Here is a 20,745-nt window from a genome sequence, read left to right as displayed (position 1 = left end):
GCGAGCATGATGTCATAGCAGCTGTGGTGGCGATGTAGCCTCGGCTCAGTATGACAGAGAACATGGGACTTTGGATCACACCTAAAGACAAAGCAGTTCCCACAATATAAAAGACCTAGCAGGTGTGAACGTTTTAAGAGCCTGATCTGCGTAGATCAGAGTTATACAAAGCCCTGGGCAGTGGTAGAGTACATTTCACACTCTGGGTTTCAGTGTGTTTCAATGGCACAGCAGGAACTACAATTCGAGCTTCTGTCTAAGTGTTGATATGGTGGTAATATACTCATATACTCATCTGCATAGACACACACTTTTTAGATGATGATTGTGCTTTGTGCTTTATACTATAGGAAGTGTGTGTGTGTGTGTGTGTGTGTGTGTGTGTGTGTGTGTGTGTGTGTGTGTGTGTGTGTGTGTGTGTGTGTGTGTGTGTGTGTGTGTGTGTGTGTGTGTGTGTGTGTGTGTGATGAGGGGGCTGAATGATAGACTTTCCCTCCTATTTGGCTACCACCCCTTCACCCTGACCACAGTCTGCGGTATATTGTCATGGCAACCAGGAATTAGCATCCTTGGATGCTGTTCTCCCTCATCGACTTCCCTTTTTCCACCTATGTTCCATCTCTCTCTCTCTCTCTCTCTCTCTCTCTCTCTCTCTCTCTCTCTCTCTCTCTCTCTCTCTCTCTCTCACACACTAACGTCTCACTCGACTCTTCAATCTGTCGCTACTTGTCCTTGATCTCTCACTGCTGTAATGTAATACAATTCTAGGACTCTTCTTCACAAATCCATCGGCAAACAATTTATTTAGAAACTCCAGTCAGTTCCTGATGACATTAAGCGTAATGCCAATGGGTTCAATCAGATGCCTTAACGATCCTCTCCAAGCTAGTACAACATGTTATCCTGATCACTCGCTTACTGTAGCCAATCTCTCTAACTAGCTATAGTTGACTTCGTGGAAACTGAGTTGGACAGTGTGGGTGTTACCTATAATTAGACACTGACAACAGGGGAATGGGCATGTGTGGGCATGGGAACTATACTGGGACTGGGTGGGTGTAAATAACATGAGGGAGAACTCCCTCAGTCTCCCTCTACTGCTCTTTGTCTGCTTCTCTTATCGACCCTCCCTCCCTCCTCTTGGTCCATTTCTCCAGTTTGGTGTTTGAGGGTGGTTGTATTCATAACTGATGAATAATTCATGTTTGTTTACCATGTTCTTCTCCCTACTTCTCTCATTCTCTCTCTCCAGCTGACCTAACAAGATTCAAAGAAGAGGATTTGGGAAGACCAGATTTCCAAAATGCCCGTGGCATCATCCAGCTCGGACTCTGGTAAGTGACTTGGCCTCGCCGTGACGGAGCAATAGAAAGAGATAGAGATAGCGAGAAAGGGGTGAAACGTGTGTGTCTGTGTGTGTGTACAGTTGAAGTCGGAAGTTTACATACACCTTAGCCAAATACATTTAAACTCAGTTTTCACAATTCATGACATTTAATCCTAGTAAAAATGCCATGTCTTAGGTCAGTTAGGATCACCACTTTATTTTAAGAATGTGAAATGTCAGAATAATAGTAGAGTGAATGATTTATTTCAGCTTTTATTTCTTTCATCACATTCCCAGGGGGTCAGAAGTTTACATACACTCAATTAGTATTTGGTAGCATTGCCTTTAAATTGTTTAACTTGGGTCAAACGTTTCAGGTAGCCTTCCACAAGCTTCCCACAATAAGTTGGGTGAATTTTGGCCCATTTCTCCTGACAGAGCTGGTGTAACTGAGTCAGGTTTGTAGGCATCCTTGCTCGCACAAGCTTTTTCAGTTCTGCCCACAAATGTTCTATAGGATTGAGGTCAGGGCTTTGTGATGGCCACTCCAATACCTTGCCTTTGTTGTCCTTAATCCATTTTGCCACAACTTTGGAAGTATGCTTGGGGTCATTGTCCATTTGGAAGACCCATTTGCGACCAAGCTTTAACTTCCTGACTGATGTCTTGAGATGTTGCTTCAATATATCCACATAATTTTCCTACCTCATGATGCCATCTATTTTGTGAAGTGCACCAGGCCCTCCTGCAGCAAAGCACCCCCACAACATGATGATGCTACCCCCGTGCTTCACGGTTGGGATGGTGTTCTTCGGCTTGCAAGTTTCCCCTTTTTCCTCCAAACATAACGATGGTCATTATGGCCAAACAGTTTTATTTTTGTTTCATCAGACCAGACCATACTTTTGTACCTGTTTCCTCCAGCTTCTTCACAAGGTCCTTTGCTGTTGTTCTGGGATTGATTTGCACTTTTCGCACCAAAGTACGTTCATCTCTAGGAGACAGAACGCGTCTCCTTCCTGAGCAGTATGACGGCTGCGTGGTCCCATGGTTTTTATACTTGCGTACTATTGTTTGTACAGATGAACGTGGTACCTTCAGGCATTTGGAAATTGCTCCCAAGGATGAACCAGACTTGTGGAGGTCTACAATTTTCTTTCTGAGGTCTTGTCAAGCAAAGAGGCACTGAGTTTGAAGGTAGGCCTTGAAATACATCCACAGGTATACCTCCAATTGACTCAAATTATGTCAATTAGCCTATCAGAAGCTTCTAAAGCCATGACATAATTTTCTGGAATTTTCCAAGCTGTTTAAAAGCACAGTCAACTTAGTGTATGTAAACTTTTGACCCACTGGAATTGTGATACAGTGAATTATAAGTGAAATAATCTGTCTGTAAACAATTGTTGGAAAAATTACTTGTGTCATGCACAAAGTAGATGTCCTAACCGACTTGCCAAATCTATAGTTTGTTAACAAGAAACTTGTGGAGTGGTTGAAAAACGAGTTTTAATGACTCCAACCTAAGTGTATGTAAACTTCCAACTTCCACTCTATCTGTGTGTGTGTGTGTGTGTGTGTGTGTGTGTGTGTGTGTGTGTGTGTGTGTGTGTGTGTGTGTGTGTGTGTGTGTGTGTGTGTGTGTGTGTGTGTGTGTGTGTGTGTGTGTGTGTGTGTGTGTGTATGTGTGTGAGAGAGAGAGAGAGAGAGAGTGAGAGAGAGAGGTAGAGGTCCAATGTTTTAATTGTTGACAGGTTTTAACCTTGGGGGAGTTGAGAGAGAAAGCGAGAGGGTGACAGATAGAGAAAAATAGGGTGAGAGAGCAAAAGAGAAAGAGAAGATGAGAGGGGTGTTTCAACCTTCTCTGATGAATGAGACTGGATGAATGACCCCCCAGTCCAGCATATTTCCACATAACATAGAGAAACACAGTTAAAAAGAAACAGAGAAGGATATAGGGATAAAAAGAGATAACGTGTTAAAGTGGGAGAGAGACAGAGAGAGAGAGATAGAGAGAGAGATGGAGCAGGTAGGGACAGTTTATCACGTGGGGCCCTGCAAGTTATCTTCGACTCCTCTAATGTGACTTAATGATGTGCCTAATGAAGCAGTGAATTCGGACTCCAACTCAGACTTATCAGTCTGGCTGTCTGGAAGAATCTGTCTGTTATTAGACCTCACTACCCTCTGGTACTGACCTTGGTGTGTGCCCCCCCAGCCCCCATTGAGGCTTCTCTAGTGGGTATTAGTGTTGGGGTGAGATGGGGGTTTGGGAGTTTTGAGATTGGGTGGGCTGATTTCTCTTCAAATAAATCCTTTCAATTCCCTGATTGTGGGCTGATTTCTGTGTTTGCTATTGGACAGGGAGAGGGAGTGGGAGAAGGACATTGACAAGGACAGGGACACAGGACAGACACATACACAATGACAAAGACAGAGACAATTCATTTATCTCACCATTGGGAGATGGAAGAGAGGGGAAATGCTCTCGTTTGAAGTCTTTTCACCAATGGCTGGCTGACTCAATGTATTACCGAAAGTTGTATGGCATCTGATGTGAAGTATATGTAGCTCATGAGTTTGTGCAGGCGAGGTGAGGAGTGGAATTTAGATGTATGGTGGTTCAACACCCCTGAGATATTGAATGTGCATTAAATCTGTTTTTAGAAATGGCCCGCACGTCAATCTCTGTTTGTAAACTAGCCAAGGGGGAGATCTTCCTGATGGACGTTTTCTGCAACCAAGAATAAATTGTGCCTCGGAACAATTTCTTGTCTCCCAGTTATCAAAAAAGTTAGCATTTTATAGTATGGCTATTTTTTGGCACTGATATGCAGCCGGTTACAATTACATTTTGATTTGGAGCGAGGAGGTGGTTCATGCACTCGGTCAATGAAGCCGTAATGTTTTTATGTGCACTGCTTCGTGAGCATAATGCTAATAGCTAGCTACAGCCATAATACATTGCACAGAGAATGTGAGGAATAGTTTATTGAGGTTCATAGCTTTCCTAGTCTCTCTTATAACTTGGATTTTGGCAACATCTCGATTCTGCACCCTTTCCCAGAAGCGTGCACTTGCACACTCCTGTCATGAATTTAAAGGTATAGGATTGGTTGGAAGGAGTTTTCATCAGTGTTAAATTCATACGGGAAAGAGTCCAAGTGTAGGGTCGAGAATCAGGACACGGCCAATGTGTGGTGAACCATGATAATGTCACTAAACTGGAAGGACGTTCTTGATATAAGCACCAATCAGAAGATCCCTCCCTCCCTCCCTCCCAACACAACACACACACACACACACACACACACACACACACACACACACACACACACACACACACACACACACACACACACACACACACACACACACACACACACACACACACACACACACACACACACACACACACGGTAGTGGCTAGTAGAACATCATTGTGCCTTGATTCCCCCTTCCTTTCCAAGCATCACACCTCCCACGTGAGATGCACCACTCAACCCCTCCTCGTTCCCCCTTTATTTCTCTCTCCCCTTCCTCTCTCCTCTGAGAGGCTTCCATTCAGGGGGAAAGGCTCAGTCATCCTTGGCAGCTCTCAGGAGCTGCAGGTATTGAGAGGAGGAGGAGGGAGAGGAGGAAGAGAAGAGAGAGAGGCGCTCTGAAGGAGGGGATGAGAGAGGAGGAGAGGAGCATCTCTCAGGCTGTCTCAGGTGTGAGTGTGTGAGTCGTCGCTAGGTGTGTGAGTCGTCGCTAGGTGTGGAAGAGGAGAGAGAGAGGCGCTCTGAAGGAGGGGATGAGAGAGGAGGAGAGGAGCATCTCTCAGGCTGTCTCAGGTGTGAGTGTGTGAGTCGTCGCTAGGTGTGTGAGTCGTCGCTAGGTGTGTGTGTGTGTGTGTGTGTCGTGGAGGTGTGTGTGTACCACATGGCTGGCAGCCTGTTTGGAAGGTTCTCCCTGGAGGACTCTGTCCTGTCCCTGGAGTGCCTGGAGCTCAGTGGGAAAGGTAAGGACAGGCGGATGGGGTGATGCTGATGGTGATGGGGGTCATAGAAAGGATGAGGGTTTTAATGGTTTATCTACAGTGAAAGGATGAGGGTTTGCACTCTTTTGATAGGGGTCATAGAAAGGATGAGTGTTTTGACTATATGGTAATAGGATGAGGGTTTTGACTCTGTGGCTCAGCTATGGTGAAGGGATGCGGGTTTGTGTTCTATGGTTCATCTATGGTGAAGGGATGCGGGTTTGGATTCTATGGTTCATCTATGGTGAAGGGATGCGGGTTTGGATTCTATGGTTCATCTATGGTGAAGGGATGCGGGTTTGGATTCTATGGTTCATCTATGGTGAAGGGATGCGGGTTTGGATTCTATGGTTCATCTATGGTGAAGGGATGCGGGTTTGGATTCTATGGTTCATCTATGGTGAAGGGATGCGGGTTTGGATTCTATGGTTCATCTATGGTGAAGGGATGCGGGTTTGGATTCTATGGTTCATCTATGGTGAAGGGATGCGGGTTTGTATTCTATGGTTCATCTATGGTGGAGGGATGCGGGTTTGGATTCTATGGTTCATCTATGGTGAAGGGATGCGGGTTTGTATTCTATGGTTCATCTATGGTGAAGGGATGCGGGTTTGGATTCTATGGTTCATCTATGTTTGGATGGGTTCCACTTACTCCCTGTATGTATTGGTGTAGAAATAGAAGTGTAGTGTGGTTGTGAGAATTATGAGCTATCTGGGAGATACAAGCGAGACAAATAAGTACCAAAGGCAATAAGGTGTGGATGTGCAAGACTCATTGCTAAGGTGTGAAACTGTATTCACCCAATGTCAGAAATAACTAACAGCGGAATCTCAAGCATATGGGACTACTTATCATTTTGTATGGTATTCCTGTCCTTTAATTTGACCATTGATCAAGTGGAATTATTACATACTAGCTCAACTGTTGCATGTATAGATTCAATGTCCCTTATGACTGAAGGAAAATGAGAGAGTGCATAGAGAGAAAACATGTACTACTTTACGCAGAGCCCTCATATAGAAATAGAATCAATCTATTTCATTCTATTTCTATGATAATAACAATTATACTCTTCATGACAAATATGGCTGCCCGTAACAGTAAATGGCCGTGCGTTACAATAACCAGGAGATAGTGACAGCCTCTCAATAGAACAAAACTGAATGATAGTACATTGATAATAATGTATTCTATCCATAATTGATGGTATTAATTCATGTTGCATTTATTGCATACTATACTGCATCCGTGTCCATGCTGTTCACTAAGGAAATGTGTCACTGTACAAATGGATGGTGGTCGAAATGGAACGTAAAGGGAAATTGGATACCTGGTCAGTCGCACAACTGAATGCGCAGACGCTTTCACAGGACGTACTGGAATTATATGCCTTTGTTAGACAAAATGTAGCGTTGACGATCATAGATATAGATACATTAAATAAACAGCAAGAGAGAGAGAGGTGAATGAGGAGTGAATAAGATAACGCCTGTGGTACATACTGCTGTACAACACAGTGAGGTCGAGATGTAGAAGTCGGACGTTTACATACACTTAGGTTGGAGTCATTAAAACTCGTTATTCAACCACTCCACAAATGTCTTGTTAACAAACTATAGTTTTGGCAAGTCGGTTAGGACATCTACTTTGTGCATGACACAAGTCATTTTCCCAACAATTGTTTACAGACAGATTATTTCACTTATAATAAATTCACTGTATCACAATTCCAGTGGGTCAGAAGTTTACATACACTAAGTTGACTGTGCCTTTAAACAGCTTGGAAAATTCCAGAAAATTATGTAATGGCTTTAGAAGCTTCTGATAGGCTAATTGACATCATTTGAGTCAATTGGAGGTGTACCTGTAGATGTATTTCAAGGCCTACCTTCAAACTCAGTGCATCCTTGCTTGACATCATGGGAAAATCAAAAGAAATCAGCTAAGACCTCAGCAAAAAAATTGTAGACATCCACATGTCTGGTTCATCCTTGGGAGCAATTTCCAAATGCCTGAAGGTACCAAGTTCATCTGTACAAACAATAGTACGTAAGTATTAACACCATGGGACCACGCAGACATCATACTGCTCAGGAAGGAAACGCATTCTGTCTCCTAGAGATGAACGTACTTTGGTGCGAAAAGTGCAAATCAATCCCAGAACAACAGCAAAGGATCTTGTGAAGATGCTGGAGGAAACAGGTACAAAAGTTTCTGTATCCACAGTAAAATTAGTCCTATATCAACATAACCTGAAAGGCTGCTCAGCAAGGAAGAAGCCACTGCTCCAAAACCACCATAAAAAATCCAGACTATCGTTTGCAACTGCACATGGGGACAAAGATCGTACTTTTTGGAGACATGTCCTCTGGTCTGATAAAACAAAAATAGAACTGTTTGGCCATAATGACCATCGTTATTTTGGAGGCAAAAGGGGGAGGCTTGCAAGCCGAAGAACACGATCCCATCCGTGAAGCACGGGGGTGGCATCATCATGTTGTGGGGGTGCTTTGCTGCAGGAGGGCCTGGTGCACTTCACAAAATAGATGGCATCATGAGGTAGAAAAATTATGTGGATATATTAAAGCAACATCTCAAGACATCAGTCAGGAAAGCTTGGTCGCAAATGAGTCTTCCAAATGGACAATGACCCCAAGCATACTTCCAAAGTTGTGGCAAAATGGCTTAAGGATAACAAAGGCAAGGTATTGGAGTGGCCGTCACAAAACCCTGACCTCAATCCTGTAGAACATTTGTGGGCAGAACTGAAAAAGTGTGTGCTTGCAAGGATGCCTACAAACCTGACTCAGTTACACCAGCTCTGTCAGGAGGAATGGACCAAAATTCACCCAACTTATTGTGGGAAGCTTGTAGAAGGCTACGCGAAACGTTTGACCCAAGTTCAACAATTTAAAGGCAATGCTATCAAATACTAATTGAGTGTATGTAAACTTCTAAGCCACTGGGAATGTAATGAAAGAAATAAAAGCTGAAATAGATCAATCTCTCTACTATTATTCTGACATTTCACATTCTTAAAATAAAGTGGTGATCCTAACTGACATAAGACATGGAATTTTTACTAGGATTAAATGTCAGGAATTGTGAAAAACTGAGTTTAATTGTATTTGGCTAAGGTGTATGTAGACTTCCGACTTCAACTGTATCTCCTAATAGTAGTTGACGTGACAGGCAAGACAGTCTGTCAGTACTTTCACATTAGTTCTTCGTTGAGGAGCTCCCTCCTACCTGGTGCGTTTTGTATTCGCTGTTATTCGGTTATTCAGATGCAACAGTGCGCTTCTCAGAGTGGTCACATTCGGGAGTGTCACCGACAGAGACACAACCTTCAAATAACATTCGTCTCTAACTGCCCTCTCTGGACCAGGACCTGTCAGATGAATACTCAATCACATGTTCCAAATGGCAACCTATTCTCTATGTAGTGCACTACTAACCATAGGACTCTGGTCAAAAGTTGTGTACAATAAAGGAAATAGGGTCCCATTTAGGATTCACAAATCGTCAACACTGTTGATGATGAGTAAGGGGAGTTTTCATGTATGATGAGGCTGTCAGTAATAAAAGTGTGGGGCCATAGACAGCACTGTTGAGTGTATTATTTCTGAGTGATCCGGGTTTGATTATGTGGTTTGGTTATCCTAACAATAAAACCTGGGTTTTATATAGCCATTTTCAAAGACACAAAGATGGATGGTTTGGTGACACAATGGTGTCATGTTGCTATTGAAATGTTATTATAAACTGGCCGGTTCGAGCCCTGAATGCTGATTGGCTGACAGCTGTGGTATATCAGACCGTGTACCACGGGTATGAAAAAACATTTATTTTTACTTCTCTAATTATGTTGGTAACCGGTTAATAATAGCAATAAGGCACCTCAGGGTTTGTGGTATATGCCCAATATACCACTGCTAAGGGCTGTGTCCAGGCACTCTGCGTTGGGTCATAAGAACAGCCCTTAGCCGTGGTATATTGGCCATATACCGCACATTCCTCTGGCCTTATTGCGCAATTATAGATTATAATTGTCATTATAAAAACAAAGTGTGTCTACGTTACACATTTGCCTGTTACCTTCCCGACAGCCATCATATAATAGAGCTGTTGTTCAACCCTGTCATCTTTTTCTGGACATACTACCATTCAATATAATGGGAGGTGCAAGAGTGAAATGTCACTAAATATCACTGGTTGTTGTCTGGACTGATGACCTTCAGCTTGGTAATGATGTCTGAGCCCTTCTGAGGCTCGCAGACTGGGCACAATGACCATCGCCATGGAGATGTTGTTGTGATTTCAGTGGCTGCTATACTGCAGGCCCTTCAGAGGGTTTGTTGTGTTCTCAACAGGGAAGGGGGGGTTGGGAATATCTGACTGTCAGGAGGTGTTACACATATATTGTACACTTGCATTAGACACAGGCACATGCATGCACACATGAACACACACATGTACGCAGATACACACACACACACACTGCATGCACGCATTATTTATGCAAACATCAGTCCAAATCAATTGTCTTAACAGTAAACTTACTGTGTCACTGTGTGAATGTTAACTTTAACTCTGAGATCTACATACTAGAACTCTTTCACACTCTAGGCTGGCTCAATTTATAATACAATACCTTGTGTTGGATGGTATTTTGGATTCTTTTTGACGTAGCCTAGATCTCAATTGACATAGAAATGACTTAAACCAAATCGAAACTGTGTAGAAATGATAGTGAACCTACATTTAGTCTCTTCACTCTGTCCAGCTTGCTGACAGTCATGGAAACGAGAGCTAGACAGTCAGGGGCCATCAAAAATGGAAAAAGCGATTGTTAGAGGACAATTTTGAGCAATTTTTTACGGCAAGGAAATATAATACATTTTAAATGTTGCCCTCCAGCCCTCACTGAATAGTGAATTCGGCCCGTGGGGAAATTGAGTGTGACACCGTTGACCTAAACCATCTAAACTGGAACTATGCTGGTCTATGCTGTTGTTTTCAGCAGGGAGGACAAGCTGTTGATTAAAAGTGCGTGTTCCATCATAAGTTGTTCAACAGTGACAGGAATAAGTTCCACTCCAAGACGTCCACTGAATATTGTCCACCGACACTCATCTTTACCTGAGGCCTTAGTTAAATTACACAACTGTAGGAAAGCAGGGGATATTATTATATTACAGGTTCATATCTCTGTCAAATATAATGTTTTAAAAGGCTTACTCCCGATTGGTGACCTAGGCGATTTTGTCGGTCATTGTCAGTGTGGAATGTATTTGATTTATAAATCGCTCCACAGCAATTACTTACAGTCATATCAAACACCCCATTGATTTATTCAGAGGGAGCAAAGTCGAAGAGGATTTCAGGGAAACTACCCAAATAGCTTACAGAAACACTACCTGTTAAGACCCTCGAGACATGCCAGTGTGAATTACCGAGTAGTCCTTTAGCAAATTCAAATCCGACATTTTGTCTGTCTTCAAACGCTTTGTCTCTAGACATCATTAGTCTGTATTTCCTACATACTTCAAACCTCTACAAAACCAATATCCACAGTACATCCGGTTGTTATTGTCAGGCTCTCCATAGAGGCGTGTGTATTTGTGTGTGTGTGTGTGTGCACTTGGAAATGACTGTCTATCTGCTAAAACCAGTGTCTGCTCCTCTGTGACCCAATCCCCATATCACCTTACCCCAGATCTGTATGTACTTTAGCCAACCCCTCTGACATATAGTACCAGTCAAAAGTTTGGACACACCTACTCATTCAAGGGTTTTTCTTTATTTTTTATCATTTTCTACGTTATAGAATAATAGTGAAGACATTAAAACTATGAAATAACACGTTTGGAATCATGTAGTAACCAAAAATAATATAGAGTATTTGAGATTCTTCTAAGTAGCCACCCTTTGCCTTGATGACAGCTTTGCACACTCTTGGCATACCAGCTTCACCTGGAATGCTTTTTCAACAGTTCCCACATATGCTGAGCACTTGTTGGCTGCTTTTCCTTCACTCTGCGGTCCAACTCATCTCAAACCATCTCAATTGGGTTGAGGTCTGGTGATTGTGGAGGACAGGTAATCTGATGCAGCACTCCATCACTCTCCTTCTTGGTCAAATATCCCTTACACAGCCTTGAGGTGTGTTTTGGGTCATTGTTCTGTTGAAAAACAAATGATAGTCCAACTAACCGCAAACCAGATGGGATGGTGTATCGCTGCAGAATGCTGTGGCAGCCATGCTGGTTAAGTGTGCCTTGAATTATAAACAAATCACTGACAGTGTCACCAGCAAAGCACCCCCACACCATCACACCTCCTCCTCCATGCTTCACGGTGGGAACCACACATGCGGAGATCGTCCGTTCACCTACTCAGCGTCTCACAAAGACACGCCGGTTGGAACCAAAAATATCAAATTTGGACCAAAGGACAGATTTCCACCGGTCTAATGTCCATTGCTCGTTTCTTGGCCCAAGCAAGTCTCTTCTTATTGGTGGTGTCCTGTAGTAGTGGTTTCTTTGCAGCAATTTGACCATGAATGCCTGATTCACGCAGTCTCCTCTGAACAGTTGATAATGAGATGTGTCTGTTACTTGAACTCTGTGAAGCCTTTATTTGGGCTGTAATTTCTGAAGCTGGTAACTCTAATAAACGTATCCTCTGCAGTAGAGGTAACTGTGGGTCTTCCTTTCCTGTGGCAGTCCTCATGAGAGCCTGTTTCATCATAGGACTGACCTTCATGTCTTAAAATAATGATGAATTGTAATTTCTCTTTGCTTATTTGAGCGGTTCTTGCCATAATATGGACTTGGTCTTTTAGCAAAAAGGGCTAACTTCTGTATACCAGCCCTACTTTGTCACAACACAACTGATTTGCTCAAACACATTAAGAAGGAAAGAAATTCTAAAAAGTAAATTTTAACATTTTAAATGCATTCTAGGTGATTTCCTCACGAAGCTGGTTGAGAGAATGCCAAGAGTGTGCAAAACTGTCAATTAGGCAAATGGTGGCTACTTTGAAGAATCTGAAATATAAAATATATTTTGATTTGTTTAACACATTTTTGGTTACTACATGATTCCATATGTGTTTATTTCATAGTTTTGATGTCTTCACTATTATCCTACAATGTAGAAAATAGTACAAATAAAGAAAAACCCTAGAATAAGTAGGTGTGTTCAACCTTTTGACTGGTACTGTATGTATGGCATGACAATGACAGACAGATCTCAGACCAGTGTATTCCCTATGTGGATTCACTACACAACAAAAACACCCACATCCCCTGCCTTCCTCACCAGAGCCGTAGTGCTCCATAGCAACCGGTTGCCTCCTCTATTGCTGTGGTTAATGTTCCCCACTGTGTTCCCGAAGCACTAACCTAACGTAGCAGGCGTAAAAACGGCATTTCTTTCTTTCGGGTCCTGACGAGAGAGAAAAAACTGTCGGCGGAAGTTATCTCCTGCACTGTTCAACCAATCCAGTAAATGTGGAGGAGGAGTTAAGATGGAGGGTCGCCTTGGTAACGTCCGAAAGCGTAAGTTGTGTCACAGGCTCTCTTTCCATTTCCCCTGAAAAATGTATGCATCCGGTTGGGAACAATCCCCGCAGAGGGTGCTGAAATACAAACAATAAGAACTTTCATGTGCAACATTGGTGCTTTAATTGCAGCTGTTGTTAGCATGAGAATGCTAAACCGCATAGCATGAGTGTGTGTGTAACTCAAGGTAGTCCCCTCTCCCTATTATATTTTCTAGTTTAAAGACGTCTACCTTTTCCCCTAAAGCAAACAGAGGTTATTACAACCGGTTGTATTGTTTTCGTTGTGGTACCTTAGCGGCTTCCCCATGAGATCAACTGAAGCTTAGCAGTCAATGGCTGGTCACCTGTGGCCTCATGCTGCTGTTTTGTGCGAATATGGACAAGAAGGGAGCATCCTTCATCTGTCTGCCATCTTAGGCTGTTAATAAAGCCAGTGGAATGTGATAATCTTGCTGACTGCTCTATACTCTTATACAGGGGCGCAACTTTGGCTTTGGAAGTGGGGGGGGCATCATTATAATCCAGTCGGATAAACACTCCAAACAGCCTACCCGACACTCAGAGGCGTTCGTATGGTCCTAAAGCACACCGTTGCCTCATTTTGTATTCCATTCCAATGATAAAATTTGTGGGGGACAAAAATGCAATTTCAGAATGTGGGGACCCCGTCCCCAGTGAAAGTTGCGCCCCTGCTCTTGTAAAAAAGGGTTCTTTGGCCGTCCCTACATGATAACCCTTTTTGATTCCAGGAAACCTTTTGGGTTCCATTCAGTACCCTCTGTGGAAAGGGTTCTTACGTGGAACCCAAAAGGGTTCTATCTGGAAACCTGTTGTTGAGCCTCGCACTTCAACGCTCTTAGTTGTTGCGGAAATTGACCCACTATACTGTTTCATTTCTGCGTCTATGTCACATCGCTGAGTCTGTCTCCAAACCGTAATTCAACTATAGTTGATTAGTTGATTACTGTACAAATGCTCGCGTTTTTACTGTTTTTACTGTGTACATCAATTGTGGGATAGAGGTAGATGAGTACTTCTTTAGCGTGGTTGAAACTATTACATCTTGGCAATGGTAGCTGGACACAGTTCATAGGGGAGGATTTCACAGTAATCGGTCCCCTACTAATTTAATACTCTGCGTAAAGATGATACTGCATTTTTATTTGAAACACAATAGCATGCATTACACAGATTCCGCAGGTCATACACTATGGGAAAGGGATCACCTGAACTAATACTGACATCTAAACCTACCTATGTTGGTGAACTTCTGACCTGTACTCTTCTTACTCTTAATTCTACAACTCTTTTATTGTAGTGCAGGTCGGGGAAAGTGAGCGAGGCAACCCAATCTGGCAACTGACACAGAGCAGCAAGGCATTGAGACACAAGAAGGAGAACACGTTGGATTTGTGATAATCCTTCTGAATAATACAACAATGGCAGCAGTAACCAACCGCTGTTGAATAGGGCCATTATTCTCTTGTCGCTTTCACAACTTCGCTCGTAATCTGCCTAGATGGCAAACCTATTCCAAAAGCATGGCTAGGCTACTTATTCCCCCCCCTCTGTTATTTAACTCTCCTTTATATCTTATTCAAGCCATGTAAAGAGCCTACTGTGATGCCTACATGATGTCAGCATTGTCGGAATGATGGGAATAAGAACAGGAGTGAATGCGAGGAGAGAGAGAGAGAGAGAGAAAGAGAGACTCACTGGATTCTCCGATGGATTCTCCAATTACATTGAATGAACTACAGGACAAAATACAAACCCTCCAACCCACAAAAGGCCTGTGGGGTTGATGGTATCCTAAATGAAATTATGAAATATACATACCACAAATTCCAATTGGCTATACTTAAACTCTTTAACATCATCCTCAGCTCTGGCAAATTCCCCAATATTTGGAACCAAGGACTGATCACCCCAATCCACAAAAGTGGAGACAAATTTGACCCCAATAACTACTGTGGGATCTGCGTCAACAGAGAACTGCTTCCTCATTAACAGCAGACTTGTACATTTCCTCAGCGAAAACAATGTACTGAGCAAATGTCAAATTGTTTTTTTTACCAAATTACCGCACGACAGACCACGTATTCACCCTGCACACCTTAATTGACAAACAAACAAACCAAAACAAAGGCAAAGTCTTCTCATGCTTTGTTGATTTCAAAAAAGCGTTCGACTCAATTTGGCATTAGGGCCTCCTATACAAATTGATGGAAAGTTTTGTTGGGGTAAAACTACACGACATTATAAAATCAATGTACACAAACAACAAGTGTGCGGTTAAAATTGGCAAAGAACCACACACATTTCTTTCCACAGGGCCGGGGGGTGAGACAGGGATGCAGCTTAAGCCTCACCCTCTTCAACATATATATCAACAAATTGGCGAGGGCACTAGAATGGTCTCCAGCACCCGGCCTCACCCTACTAGAATCCGAAGTCAAATATCTACTGTTTGCTGATGATCTGGTGCTTCTCTCTCCAACCAAGGAGGGCCTACAGCATCACCTAGATCTTCTGCACAGATTCTGTCAGACCTGGGCCCTGACAGTAAATCTCTCCATAGCAAAGCCATCACCTACATGAACCTGGAGAAGAGCCCCCTAAGCAAGCTGATCCTGGGGCTCTGTTCACAAACACAAACAGACCCCACAGAGCCCCAGGACAGCAACACAATTAGACCCAACCAAATCATGAGAAAACAATAAGATAATTACTTGACACATTGGAAAGAATTTACTAAAAAACAGAGCAAACTAGAATGCTATTTGGTCCGAAACAGAGAGTACACAGTGGCAGAATACCTGACCACCGTGATGGACCCAAAATTAAGGAAATCTTTGACTTTGTACAGACTCAGTGAGCATAGCCTTGCAATTGAGAAAGGCAGCCTAACGCAAACCTGGCTCTCAAGAGAAGACAGGCTATGTGCACACTGCCTACAAAATGAGGTGGAAACTGAGCTGCGCTTCCTAACCTCCTGCCAAACCATATTAGAGACACATATTTCCCTCAGATTACACAGACCCACAAAGAATTTGAAAACAAATCCAATTTTGATCAACTACCATATCTATTGGGTGAAATACCACAGTGTGCAATCACAGCAGCAATATATGTGACCTGTTGCCACAAGAAAAGGACAACCAGTGAAGAACAAACACCATTGTAAATACAACCTATATTTATGTAAATTTTTTCTCTTTTTTGTACTTTAACTATTTGCACATCATTACAACACTGTATATAGACATAATATGACATTTGGAATGTCTTTCTTCTTTTGGAACTTTTGTGAGTGTAATGTTTACTGTACATTTTTTATTGTTTATTTCACTTTTATTTATTATCTATTTAACTTGCTCTGGCAATGTAAACATATGTTTCCCATGCCAATAAATCCACTTAAATTGAAATTGAGAGAAGACGAGAGAGAGAGAGAGAGAGAGAGAGAGAGAGAGAGAGTGCCGCAAAGAAGGGCCCTGTAAACTAAAGTAAACAAACCCTGTGGCACACTGTGGTGAGTGTTGGTGATTAAAGAGAATTATGCAGGGCCTGAAAAAGCTTGGTCGGCATTTTGATCTGTTCTCTGCAACCTCCGCTCCAGATTTTGATCTGCAACCTCTGCTCCAGATCTCCAGGGGAAGAGGGGGAAGAGGAGAAGAGAGGAGGAGAGGAGGGATAACAAGGTTTTACCACTGCACACTACATCTAATTATTTGTTTAGGGAGGCAGAGGGAGGCTGGGTTTTGTAATCATGGAGGGCCTTCCTCTTTATTTCTTCCTTCCTTCCTTCCTTCCTGTCCCGGTGGAAGCCAAACCAAGACCAGGGCTGCATCTTTATGTTTTGCTATTGACAGCTGGGGGCAGATGTGTTGAAACTGCAGAAGTTGTCTAGGATGAGTATAACTACAGTAATGTCTCTATTATTGGGGAGAGGTCTGCGATGATAGGACAGATGTCCCAAAAAAATGACAGGGAGCGCAAAACGAACCATTCATCAGTATCATCTTGAAAATGAACAGTATCATTACGAACATCAGTGGTTTTTGTGGTAACTTACCGTTTGTGTGTTTGTATGTGTGTGATTCATCATAGATTCGTAGTGTGTTTCTCTTAAAATAGGACATACGTGAGGATTTGGGGTGGACTAGAGTGTGTGACTTCTGTTTATTTTGACACAAGTCAAGGCTGTGTCTGATGTACAATGCATGACTGACCTCAGAGTTCCTTATAGCCTTACTGTGTTTGTGAAGTGTCTCTATAGTGATGTGAGTACAGAACTACTTGGCCATGATTCACACTGACCCTCATGTTGGAAAAGATGCACAACTTCTCTACTGTCTTCTCTCTATATTTTATGTCATGTTATCCATCTGTGCCACCAGAGCTATAGTGTTATGGAGTGGGGTGGAATTCATAGAAGTTTCTCCCAGCCACTATTAGAGGGTCACATGTTCTCTTTCTTTTTTGTTAAAAATAATATTTTATATATATATATATATTTTTTTTGTTATTTAACAAACATAATAGATTAATTCATATAAATACAAATCTGTTTTCACATCAATACATGGGTTCGTTATTTGACGACTTAACATCATTTACATATTTCATAGTGTCCAGCTTTCTTCTTCTTTTTAATTCCGTTTGGATATGTTTCAAAATAAAGTTATTTTATAGTCGTCATACATCATCATGCATCTTGTCCTCCAAATCTTATTGTTCACAATGTATATTATTGTCCACCTTAGATATTCAGTATTGTCGTCCATGTTAGGATCAAAAACACCAGCCTCCCCCTTTGCTTGAGGAACAATAGAGGAGCAATAGAGAACAGAAGAGGACGGCCCTCCCCCACACTTGTGCTATTTCATGAATTACCTGGACCACCTACTGAGATGCGACTTTTTTTAACTAAATCAGGTGAAACATGAGCTGAAAACTGGACTAGGACTTAATGGTTTGGATCTGTTTAATAGTTTTTTTATGGTCTCTGGTAGGGTAATCATACCCTTGATCTATGGTTATGAGAAAACAATATTATAGTGGGAGGCAGTAAATGATGCAGGGTCCTTGTGTCTCCAAAGTTGCCGCACAGTCACTCCTAATGGAGCTGATGAAATTGATGAACTGCACTCTAATTGGACAGATCATCCCTGAGTTACACATCACGCCCTCATTGGGGAATGATGCCTCGTTAGCAAGTGATGACATGCGGAAAAAAACTCTAGTGCAGGGGTTCTCAAACCTTTTGGGGTCGGGGACCCCTTTTATGATAGCAAATTTATCAGGGACCCTCTCATAATCAGAACACAACTCGAGTCAGGGGCGCAACTTTGGTTTTAGAAGTGGGGGGGAGATAATTACTATTATTGTATGTATATTTTTTATCCAGTTGGATGAACACTCCAAACAGCCTACCTGACCGCACGGAGGCGTCCACATTGTCCTGAAGCGCATTGCTGCCTTGTTTTGTATCACATTCCAGAAATAGCAAACAAGGAGTTTCAATATGACTTTCGCAGTGCATGGCAGGACGAACCTAGTCTCAGGCCTTGGGTAGGAACATTTTAAAGGCCCGTCTCTTGGCATCGGAGAGAAAATGTTGCGGTTTTCAAGCTAATTTCCTGCAATTCTACACATTTTGTCATGGGGCAGAGAGATGTTTTGATGTTGCAGCTTTAAAGCTAATATCCTGCAATTCTACATATTTTGCCTTGAGGCAGAGAAAGCTTTGCAGTTTGAAAGTTTAAATAGCAATGCATTTATGTTTGATGAAAAAATGCAAATTTGGGAGTACAATAAGTATTGAGTTGAAACATTTTATAATTGTTGGAGTACTGCAGTGGATACCAATATCCCTGTGAGCCTCCCAGGCCTATGTTGCCCTTAGATGAATGATATGTAATGAAATTATTGTATTACACCCTTTAAACTTATTTCACGGATCCCTTGGCCAAAATATGTTTAATCTGTTTTTGTTAGTAATTTTTTTGTGTGCATACAGTATATCATTTTTGGGATATGGCCTTGGATCCCCAGTCCACGGAGGTACTGCAGGGGGGTCCATGGCAAGATAAAAGTATATATAAATATATATATGCATTACGACTTGGAGAACCCATGCTCTAGTGGACTCCCACTGTGACTTTGACAATTTACAAGTCTGATGCATTGCGATAGGTTGGGGATGGGATAAGACAGTGAGATTAACGAAAAGCTATCCAACATAATGAGGGAAGGATAATGTTCTGAGAAGAAATGCCACTGTCTCCATCAGTCTGTCAGTCAGGTCGTTATTGTAAAAGAAAATGTGTTCTTAATGACATGCCTGGTTAAATAAAAGCCACACAGTCAGTCAGTCAGTCAGTTAGTGACAGTCCGTCAGTCAGTCAACTACTATGTGTCCCTTTTGTTATATAAAATCAGTGGACAAACTGCACTGCCCACCTTCCTAGTTATACAAGTGGAGTTGCTTTGAAGGGTTGTTGACGTGACTTCTTCAGATCGTACAGTTCCTGCTGCCACCCCCCCTCCCTGTGACTCTACCCCAGAGAGATAAGAGGTAGAGAGAGACGAAGGGGAGGTGAGATGCTGTCTCCACTGTCAGAAAGAAAATTGACAGGGAATCCACTGACAGTGGTGAGATTGCTTTGGAAAGGATGTGAGGCATTTCATCTCTCTCTGTATCGCTTTCCTCTAGACGACTTTTTCTCTAGGTTCTTTTGCTCATGCTTCCGGTGAACATATCTATTCTCTCACACTCTCTCTTTCTCTTTATGTGTTTGTTTTCCTTATGAGCTGACCAATGGTGACTAATCAAATGAAAACCACTGCACTCTCCCAAAGGGTTAGTATGTGTATACAACCAGCGAGTATAGATATACAAACGATATAGTAGTAGTTCCGCACTCAAAAAGTTGCTGCAAAGAGCTTACTTAAATATTCATTTTTTGTAAAAATGATTTTTACTGCACAGGGGGGAAAAGTGGAATGATGAGTAACCTGTAGTCCTAACTGTCTTCTTCTCTCTTGTGTCTGTCTCCAGCTATGCAGCAGGTTCTGGACACTTTGAGTGACAGCACCAGCTCCACCATGGCCAATGACCTGGACCTCATCTTCCTCAAGGGCATCATGGAGAGCCCTGTGGTGAGAATATTACTTTACCTACAGTATACCTACTTTTCTATGGATCTGTTCCACTATGTTGGGCTTGTCGATATAAGGCTATTGCTTTCTTGTTGAGTTCTAGTTGTCTTCATATGACTATATCCTTTGCTTTACATAGATGGAATTGCAATTCATGAATCGTTTGTTTAGTCAACTTATCAGTCTGTTCTTGTCAAAAACTGTATGCACTGGACTCAAATCACAACCTTATGAGGCACAAAGTTCACCAAGTTCTCCAAAAAGCACAAAGAAGCTACTTTCTTGTGAGAGAAGAAATACCAAAACAAAAACTTGCCTTATCGACTTTTCTTTTTAATGACGACTGCTACTAGTTTTCCAACATATAATGGATCCATGTTCTTTGTTTGAGTTACATTTTGAGCTTTTCAGCTTTTGAAGAGACTGAGGTTGGAGGGAAGGAGGAGGGGAGGGATAAAGGGAGTTGGGAGTAGCAGACTGGCTATTGAGAGCAGCGCCCCACTGAGCTCCGGGTTCGGTCTTTTTTTATCCCCGATTTTAAACGTCCTCCTTTTACCGAAAAGAAAAGAGCATGATTCCAAATTCAGCGCCCTTAAAAACATTTGAATTTTCCAAAAGCTACTAGAATGAAAAGTCCACAATCGATAATCGAAATAA

At 42.3% G+C, this 20,745-nt stretch overlaps 1 protein-coding gene across 4 annotated transcripts in view; it reads left to right on the top strand.

Moving 5' to 3' along the window:
• Positions 1–20,745, top strand: part of mpp2b (MAGUK p55 scaffold protein 2b) — a 43,252-nt gene that overhangs the window by 9,044 nt on the left and 13,463 nt on the right. For 2 of the 4 annotated variants that reach the window (XM_071392102.1, XM_071392101.1), the window contains exons 2-3: positions 1,253–1,334; positions 19,988–20,088. In XM_071392102.1, the coding sequence (XP_071248203.1) occupies positions 1,304–1,334; positions 19,988–20,088 (132 nt within the window). In that variant the 5' untranslated portion in view covers positions 1,253–1,303. Of the gene's footprint in view, positions 1–1,252; positions 1,335–5,189; positions 5,331–19,987; positions 20,089–20,745 lie in introns of those variants that run through there. The other 2 variants (XM_071392100.1, XM_071392099.1) reach the window with 2 other exon arrangements.

Source organism: Salvelinus alpinus, chromosome 3, assembly GCF_045679555.1.
Source record: "Salvelinus alpinus chromosome 3, SLU_Salpinus.1, whole genome shotgun sequence".
NCBI classification, from domain to species: domain Eukaryota; kingdom Metazoa; phylum Chordata; class Actinopteri; order Salmoniformes; family Salmonidae; genus Salvelinus; species Salvelinus alpinus.
Note: the sequence above shows the minus strand (reverse complement) of the source record. Positions and strands in the feature narration are given on the sequence as shown.